The sequence below is a fragment of the Micropterus dolomieu genome, linkage group LG10, assembly GCF_021292245.1.
Source record: "Micropterus dolomieu isolate WLL.071019.BEF.003 ecotype Adirondacks linkage group LG10, ASM2129224v1, whole genome shotgun sequence".
Classification (NCBI taxonomy): domain Eukaryota; kingdom Metazoa; phylum Chordata; class Actinopteri; order Centrarchiformes; family Centrarchidae; genus Micropterus; species Micropterus dolomieu.
In genome coordinates, this window is record NC_060159.1 from 28881671 (window position 1) to 28890736 (window position 9066).

At 48.3% G+C, this 9066-nt stretch overlaps 1 protein-coding gene across 11 annotated transcripts in view; it reads left to right on the forward strand.

Moving 5' to 3' along the window:
- cep43 (centrosomal protein 43) overlaps window positions 1–9066 on the forward strand; it is a 28976-nt gene that overhangs the window by 10654 nt on the left and 9256 nt on the right. For 7 of the 11 annotated variants that reach the window (XM_046059943.1, XM_046059935.1, XM_046059933.1 and 4 more), the window contains 5 exons: window positions 354–415; window positions 668–729; window positions 809–886; window positions 4665–4885; window positions 6149–6199. In XM_046059943.1, coding sequence (XP_045915899.1) covers window positions 354–415; window positions 668–729; window positions 809–886; window positions 4665–4885; window positions 6149–6199 — 474 coding nt within the window. The remainder of the gene's footprint in view (window positions 1–353; window positions 416–667; window positions 730–808; window positions 887–4664; window positions 4886–6148; window positions 6200–9066) is intronic. The other 4 variants (XM_046059937.1, XM_046059936.1, XM_046059942.1 and 1 more) reach the window with 1 other exon arrangement.

Consider the following 9066-nt stretch of genomic DNA (forward strand, 5'->3'; position numbering starts at 1 on the left):
GTTAGCTCATATCAGTTAGCCCCGTTAGCTCATATCAGTTAGCTCATATCAGTTAGCCCCGTTAGCTCAGTCAGCTCTGTATCCTGACGCCTGTCTCGGGGTGTCTCGGGGTGTCTCGGTGTCCTGACGCCTGTCTCGGGGTGTCTCGGGGTGTCTCGGTGTCCTGACGCCTGTCTCGGGGTGTCTCGGTGTCCTGACGCCTGTCTCGGGGTGTCTCGGGGTGTCTCGGTGTCCTGACGCCTGTCTCGGTGTGTCTCGGGGTGTCTCGGTGTCCTGACGCCTGTCTCGGTGTGTCTCGTTGTGTCTGTGTCCTGACGCCTGTCTCATTGTGTCTCGTTCTCTCTGTCCTGCAGGAACATGTTGGAGAGGTTCCTCACCGATGAGCTCAGAGCTGCAGACAAAACCTTCTCTAAAAGTAAGACTTTAATCAGCTGACCTGAACCACTGTCACCTACGTGGCCAAAAGTATGTGGACAGCTGACCGACGTGTTCCGGTTCATCCCAGAGGGGCTGGGCGGTCCGGACTCAACTAACTGGAACCCATTTCTTTATAGTCACATGTCAGAGCTAACCACGTGCTTTTGGCCACGAGTGAAACATGACAGACCACGCTGCGTGTCGGCGGCGTTCAGGTGCTGCTGCGTCATCGTGTCTGTTGTTTCCACAGCGATCGACTTCCAGGTGTTTCTGGGACTCTACAAGCGTCTCTTCGCTCAGTGCACGAGTGTGGTGAGCCTGTTTTCATCTGTGACGCTAAGTTCCCCCTGCTGCCAGTCTTTATGCTAAGCTAGCTGTTGTCTGTGTCCAGGTGGTGCAGGACTCTGATGTGGGTCAGCCTCAGAGCCACCTTCCTGAGGACAGAACCAGCTCTCCACCTGCCAGTAAGGTACGTCTGCCCTCGCCTGCCGAGGTGGCTGTGGTGGCCGTTTTTCTTTGCATGAGTTTTTGCTGAAGTCAGAAGAACTCGGCCCTCGGTGTTTCCCATTAATCACAGAGGGGGCCCCCCACGGCCCCACGTGTCCTGCAGGGTTTCAAAATGAACCCCCCTCATAATGACCTTAAAGACGCTCACAGACTGTGGCGTCTGACTCGAGACACATCGTGGTTTGAGGTCAGCTCACTCGTTCATGAGAACACACTGAAGTTAGAGTGCACACGTATTCTAGCCTTTATGGTAAATCCTTCCTCCTGTCACAGAGACCCCCCCCCCCCCCCCCCCCCCCACACACACACACAGCTTGGCCCCTCCCTCTATCACCTCCTCCCACCGCCACAACAGAACCTTTTAGAGACTGCGTTCCCCGTTAACCTCCTCTTTTTAACCCCTTCCTTCCATCTTTCCCCGTGAGGCGTCTTTACAAAAAGCTGAAATGTTGGGAAATTAGTTGATTCTTTGATTTGCTGCAAAAATACTGAACTCGTTGACTTTTCTTACCTTTTTAAATCTACTCAACATGTTTATGATCAAAGTTCTTCATGGATCAGCCTTTTGTTCTCGCTCTCAAAGTGCACCAGATAAAGGCGTTTAAAACAGTTTACGGCCTCACAAAGCCCGTGGGAAACACTGACCCCGGGAGTTAAAGGGCCAAGAGGGAAGTCGCGGTGGCCCTGTGGGGTCAGACAGCAGCTGACGGTGTCCCTGTCCTGCACAGATCCCCAGATATAGAGGGCAGATTCCCCGAGGACAGAGTCAGACAGCAGCTAAGGTAAAACCTGCAGAGCAGATCCACAGCCAGCAGCTTCACTAACTCTGTAATATCACTGAGAAATCTCAGCAGACCTGAGACCTGATACCAGAGATCAGAGACCTGATACCGGAGACCAGAGATCAGATCTCTGATATCAGAGACCAGAGACCTTCATCTACAGCTCTCCTCACTTTAACCTGTTCCACTAACTGTCTCACTGTCCAGACGAGAGAGATGAAAACCTCCTCCAGTTATTACTGTGCACTCAGGGCGCAGACTCATGCTGCTGTGGGAGGCCGTGGGTTTGATTCCCTCTGACACCGAACCCTGGTTGTTCCAGCTGCGGCCTCTGACGCACACAGCAGCTGTCAGTCACTTTCAGAAAAGCTTAAATGAGCGGCGAGGTGAGCATCGAGCAGCGCCGAGCAGAGCGCGCTGATAAGACCACCTGAGGCGAGGGCCGCGCCGCGCCGCACCGCTGCTCGATGCTCAGCTCGCCGCCCTGGCTGCACAGTAATAAGAGTAATGACTGCTTCCTCTCCCAGGCTGAGTTTTGGGTGAAGGCTGTTCTGACTGTGCAGCCTGAAGGTTTTAATATTCTGCTGCAACAAAGCTTCACGTAGAGACGACATCAGTCAGCTCTGCCACACTACGTACTGCAGTAAATACAGGCCAACACGCCACTGAGAGACACGTCTGTTTAACAGCTACATAAAAATTATGATAAATATAATGCAGTAATTATAATTTATAATAATTTACTGAACCTAAAGACATAAATCAATAAAACTTTATTTGTACAGGTTAGTGGGTCACATGCCAGTAGATAGAGAGATATCTATATATCCATAGAGAGATAGATGGAGATAGATATAGATGGAGATGGAGATAGAGATAGATGGAGATAGATATAGAGATAGATCTATATATCCATAGAGAGATAGATGGAGATAGAGATAGAGATAGATGGAGATAGATATAGATGGAGATGGAGATAGAGATAGATGGAGATAGATATAGAGATAGATCTATATATCTCTAGAGAGATAGATGGAGATAGAGATAGAGATAGATGGAGATAGATATAGAGATATAGAGATAGATCTATAGATAGATAGATATAGAGAGAGATATAGAGATAGAGATGGATATAGAGATAGATATCAAACGGCACGAGAAATAATAAACTAAATAAAACAGAAAACAGAAAGACAGTAACGTATGTATATAAACTGAAAACCTTCTCTGCTCTTGTGACCTAAATGAAGCTGTTTCTGGTAAATGTTTTTACGTAGAAAGATGCCCTTTCAGGAGAGCGTGGGCGTAGTTATGGATTATGGAGAAACTGTGACGTGAACACCCACGAACAGAGCTGCCTTAAATGAATGACTTCTGATATAAAGATCTGCGGATGCTGGTTTATCTCGCAGTAATGAGTAAACGGAGGCCGGACAGGACGCGTGGCGGCCGTGGCGCCCTGCAGGAGCCGTGTGGACGCTGCCTCTGGTTTCCCCGTGAGAACGCAGCTTCTGGGGTTTTGCTGTTCTTCTCCGGCGGGTTTGAAAGTGGGAGTGAAAGGTTGGCCTAGAAAGAGGCTCCGTGTGGACGCAACCTGTCCCTGAAACTGAAACTGGCTTTTGATCAGCACAACAAGTCTTAACAATAAAGTGAATGAAAGTGAGCAGCTGCTCCTTCTGCCTGAAGCTCTGTCAAACCAAAAAGACTTCAGTTAAAAGCCTCCGGTCCCTAAGACAGGTCTGGTACAGCTACACGACGCCTGGTTTTTGGTTCTTTGGATGTGTAAAACCTTTGAAAGCGCACCAGGCCACCTGCTCCAGGTGGATCTACAAATCAGTATGGACACGCTGCACGCCGTTACATCGGTTAAAGACGTTTCAGGCGTTTAGTTCGTTTTACGGAACCAGGCTTAGTGAATCAGGCAGAGACACGTTTTTAGGACCAAAATGTTCCAGTTAACTTTCGTGGAGTGCAAACAGACTGCGAGAGGCTCAAAGCTCTGAAACACAGAGAGCATCCGAACACAAGTTCACGGCACAGAGCAGCGGATACGAGTCGCCTCTATCCTGATTGACAGGTCACCAATCATCTTGTAGCCCCGCCCTAAAGCCTCCCCTGCTTCCTGGTCTCTGTTCCTCTAAATGGGACCATAATTTACTAAATGAACGTCATGCTGTGTTGAAGAAGACTTGAAACTAGAGACTGAGACCATAAACTCATCAGGAAAGTGTTTACTGAGGGAATAAATCAGCTGACAAGTAGAAACATTTTCTCAGTTCTGCTGTAAATATTTATAACGACCTGCAGCCTCGTTAGTGTACTGATGATGAAACTTTAGTAACTTTAGGTCACACCTTTCAACGCTGGGATTTGAAAATAGGGAGAAACAATGTGCAGTATGTTCTACATACTGACCCCTGGTTTATCGGAGGGGAACGTAGCGAGCTTTAGGCTACGTCCAGCGGGTTTTAAGTTATAGAAAGTTTAAAAGTACACGAGAATTACAGGACAAAAGACGGGGGGGGGACGGTAGACTACGGGAGAATCCCTGGAGAAACAGGAGAGTGTCCAGGTGTGAGAGAGGTCGTTAGAAATATTAACCAGGACATCTCCTTCACCTGCTGCACTAACTCACCTTCTGCTTCAGTTTAAAATCAAACCCGGAGAAGATGATGACGATGAAGAAGACGGTGAGTCAGTGCAGATCAGCAGCTTTAACCGGGGTTTGATCTGCTGTCAGTGATCAGGTCGCTGATCTGAGACTGACGGCTCTCACCTGGCTGCGCACTGAGCTGGAGGACTGTAAAGACTGATCGATTGTCTCCGGGAACAGCCGAGGGTCACATTAACCAGTCGACCCACTGCTCAGCTGCTAACGCTCGGTCAGCAGCTGACGATCTGCACTGACTCAAGTCCTGCTCTGTCTGCCGTCTCACGGGCTTTTGTGTCGTCCATCAGGACTCGGACGGCGTGACGTCTCTGGGTAAAGGAGGCCTCCAGCAGCCGGGCTCCAAACACAGCGAGGCGTCTGACAGCCGGACCTCCTCCTCCGGCCCGAACAGAGAGCGCCTGGACCGGGACCGGGACCAGGACCTGGACCTGGAGGTGGAGGACGATCCAGACGACGGGGATTCGTTCTTCGACGACCCGCTGCCCAAACCACAGAAGACCTACGGCTGGTGAGCACACCTGACCTGTCGCCTGATCTTAGCGCCTCGCTGTGATTGGTTCGGGCCGACTCAGGTGGCGTCTTTGCAGCTTCTCTGCATCAACGTTAGTTAGATCCATGTACAGACCTGTGCATGTAGTGAAACCCTCCTCTAAATGTGACGCGACAGCCAGCAGCTGGTTAGCTTAGCTTAGCATACAGGCTGAAAACAGCCATAAAACCACTTTGGTTTCTGTTAAACAAACGAGATGCATCATGGCGTTCTCTCTCCCAACTCGTCACCTGTGGACGCTCGTTAAAGACCCCTTGACGTAGCTTTTTAACGCCCTGGGTTCCCTTTACCCTTTTGGACCAGTGTGTCAAGTTAGCATGAATAAATATGCAACGATCGGTTAGACTTTTAAAATAAAACTACTTGTTAATGTTGTGAAACAGTTTGATTAGGTTTAGGCATCACTTGCATAACGTAATTCAGTGTTCACTTTTTGCTTTGTCTCCTTTGTGAAACCGCCTCCTTTCTCAGACTTTTCTGTTATTTATAGTACTTCTGGCGTCAACCTTATGGCGCTAACAGGTCTTCACCGTGTGTCCATATGTGACAAGTTGGGAGAGAGAACAGTTTGGCAGCTGAAAACCACCCAGAGACTAATTCACTAGTTCAACATGAACCTTTAGCTGCACGTGTAAATGAGTCCAGCATCAGGATCCAGCTCTCTGAGCCCGGCTGACATTAATATCAGCTGCTTTCACACCTGCAGTTCGGTTCATCGGGTCCGGACCGAGGGGGGGAAACAGAAATCGTGTTCACGCCAACTTCTCACAAACGAACCGTCGGGAAATCAGATCCTGATCCTGAAGTTTCTGCAGAACTTTAATGGTTCTGATGTGTAAATTTATGTTGCTGGGTGTCACAAAGAGCTGAAGAAATATATACCTATAACTATAAGGATTATTATTATTACGTACTGAGACCGCTTCTTCAAGATCTCGGTAAGCTTGTTTGGTTCTGGTTTTGGTGCCGACCCCAGTGCAACTGCTGCATTCACACCTGCCCAAACAAACCGCCCCAAGGGGCGAAACGAACTCTAATGTTATTCAGCCGAACTAACGAGGATGGTGTGAAAGCCCCCGTACAGGTCAGCTTCAGCATCCGTCACCACAGAGCTCTTTTTATTTTCAGATCGCTGTAGGTGATTTTTAAGGAACGTGTGTTCTTTATTACCAACAAACGTCCTGTGTTCTCTGTGTTTCTCTGCTGCCTCGTTAATCGCAGTCCTCTGACCGGAGAGAAGGACTCATCAGAGAGGACGGACGGTCAGAAAGAGTAAGTACCTGCGAACTCGGAGAAGCTCCAGGATGTCTCGAGTTATTCTAGTCTGTGCTGAACGCCCCAAACACAAAGTCTGAGCTTTGGACCATTTCACATGAGACTCAGTCGTGCAGACTGAACTTTACACCCAGCAGATTCTTTTATCATTAGACTCTAACTTATAACATTTCTATTAGACTCTAAAATCATCGAGAGGCTGTGAAATAAATCATGTGCACACTTTTCTTTTGATTCTCTACAAAACATTAGGAGGCAGCTACATAATCAGTTGGAGAGGTTGACAGGCTGTGAGACGACTAACAGGAGAGCAAACACATGAAGATGAAAAGACTTGATGTAGCTTCCTGTGTAGTTTGAACTTTTCTTCCTGTCTGTTGTGTTTCTGGGGCAAACTGAGTGTTACTTTCTGCTTTTGCACCTTGCACCACGACCTCAGGCTCCATCCACACTCCTACCTCTTCGTTTTAAATCTCAGACCTTCTGCTGCGTCTCCGCCTCCCGTCCAGACTAAAACGCTGAATCCCAACACGCCAGTTTGGTTTTAAACTCTGGGGTAGAGTTTTAAAAAAAAACATGTTGTTCTGTGTAAATAACACTTCTACACTTGGACTGTGCACGTGGTCGACTCCCGGCCTGTTTACCGCCGCCACCTCGCTGTCGCTCCATGCAGAGAAATCTCTGCATTGGTTCTTCACCGTCGCTGTTCTGCCTTCGTCTCTAGTAGAACTTTCTTCTTCGGCTGCAGAGTAGACAATCTGCTTCCTGTTTACACGCACACGCTCAGTGTACATGAACGGTGGTTTTAATAGAGACGCTGGAGTGGACGGAGCTCGTCGTAGTGTGGATGGAGCCTCGGCCGTCACTGTGTGAACGGGTGAATGTGTAGTTAAAGCAGTAGAGCTCGGCCCGCCTGTCTTACCTGTCCAGGTGTCCCTCTCTCACCATCTTCACACTGTCCTGCTGCTCCTACTTTGCCTTAAATGTCCTTTTTTTTCTGTGTTGTTCTTCCTGTTCCTGTGTCTCTCTATCCCACCTTACCTTTACCTGTCCTCCCTCCACCCCTCCTCGCCCTGCAGTGTTGTCTCTCTGAGGGAGGAGGGTCTCTCTGGGCCGGTGTCGTCCCCAATGAGGCGAGGCAGAAGCCTCAGCGAGTGAGTGAGCACGCCAACAGACGGCCGTTTGAATGATGAGCCGAGTTTACGTGTTGGGTCGGTCACGTTCGGAGGCCTCGTTCACACAGAGACGAGAGACGGGGAGGTGACCGGTAACCACCGGGAACCTTAAAGGCCCTGATATACTTTCTTTTAACTGCGTGTTTGTGCACACAGGATGGCGGCCGTGCGTATCCTGCGTTCCTTTAGAGGGTAGGTTGTGAATATCTTCAGATATGAACGCTACGCAAGATGCAACCTTATAGATCACACGTACCTTTGCCGTTTTCACTTATTCCTGCAATCTTATTGCAGTAAAACGCCAACATCACAACTTTCATCTCAGTCTTTTAGAAAAGGCATATTAGGCCGCAGCAATCGCAACAAAGGCCCTCGAGATCCTGGAGGGACGGATTTATGGCGGGATGTTTTGAAGAAAACCTGCTGGAGCGAGTCTGCAAGGACCGACATCTTTATGATGTCTCATTAAATCTTGTTTCTCTGTGTGAACGTGACCTAAGGCGGCGTTCACATGAGGCGGCGTTCACATGAGGCCTTCAGCCCCTGACAGTCAGAGCGTCCATTGACCTGGTTTCAGGTCTTAAATAAATATTCATGACTAAATAAGCGACAGGTAATGGTCTAAACTGAAGAGTTCCTCTCAGGACTCATTTCATAACCTCTGACTGACGACTTAAAGGGAACGACTTCAGCCGCTGATTCAAATGTTGCTTAATCCTCATTTGTTCTTTTCCAGCTGAGCCCCGCCCACTTCAGACAGCGCTCTGCTGAGGTTGGCAGGAGTCATCAATACTTTACTTTAGTACTACTACAGTATTGAATACTCCATTCTAAATGAAGGTCCTACGTGTTTTAATTTACTTCAGTAAAAGTATTTATTATAGTTGGAGGTGGGGCTGGATGAGGTACACAGTTGGTGTACTACCTGCAGTAGATGGGGGTGTAGAGTTTAATGAATGTGTAATATAACAGTTCCTGTGGAGCAACATGGGACCTTACTTTAGAAAACGGTAGTCAACGGCGAGAGACGGCTGATGTTTGAATTGTGTCCTGAATCACACACGACGTCTGTCAGTTTAAAAGATCATTCGAGTCAAGAAAGTCCTTATAGGCCATTCTCGCCACTCTGCAGCCATCTTGGTAAGGCCTCTGGGCGGTTAATGGGACTAACAAGATCAGGTCTCTGTTTTTCCCTGCAGGTTATACTTCTGCTACACATGTGTCCTTACGTCAGAGGAACCACACGATTGGATTATCATTTAGAGTTGTGTTGAGGATTCCTAAAGTGGCGTGTCTCCTCACAAAACCTCTCAAATTAAACATCTGTGTGTGGAACACAGCTCAGTTACCATCAGTATCTCACAGAGTGAGGACACCCCTAAATATCTGATTCTTCATGTGACGACACTGGACAGCGTAAAGTAGCGAGCGTGCAGCTTGTAGAACAGCGTAAAGTAGTGAGCGTACAGCTTGTAGAACAGTGTAAAGTAGTGAGCGTACAGCTTGTAGAACAGTGTAAAGTAGTGAGCGTGCAGCTTGTAGAACAGCGTAAAGTAGTGAGCGTACAGCTTGTAGAACAGTGTAAAGTAGCGAGCGTACAGCTTGTAGAACAGTGTAAAGTAGTGAGCGTACAGCTTGTAGAACAGTGTAAAGTAGTGAGCGTGCAGCTTGTAGAACAGCGTAAAGTAG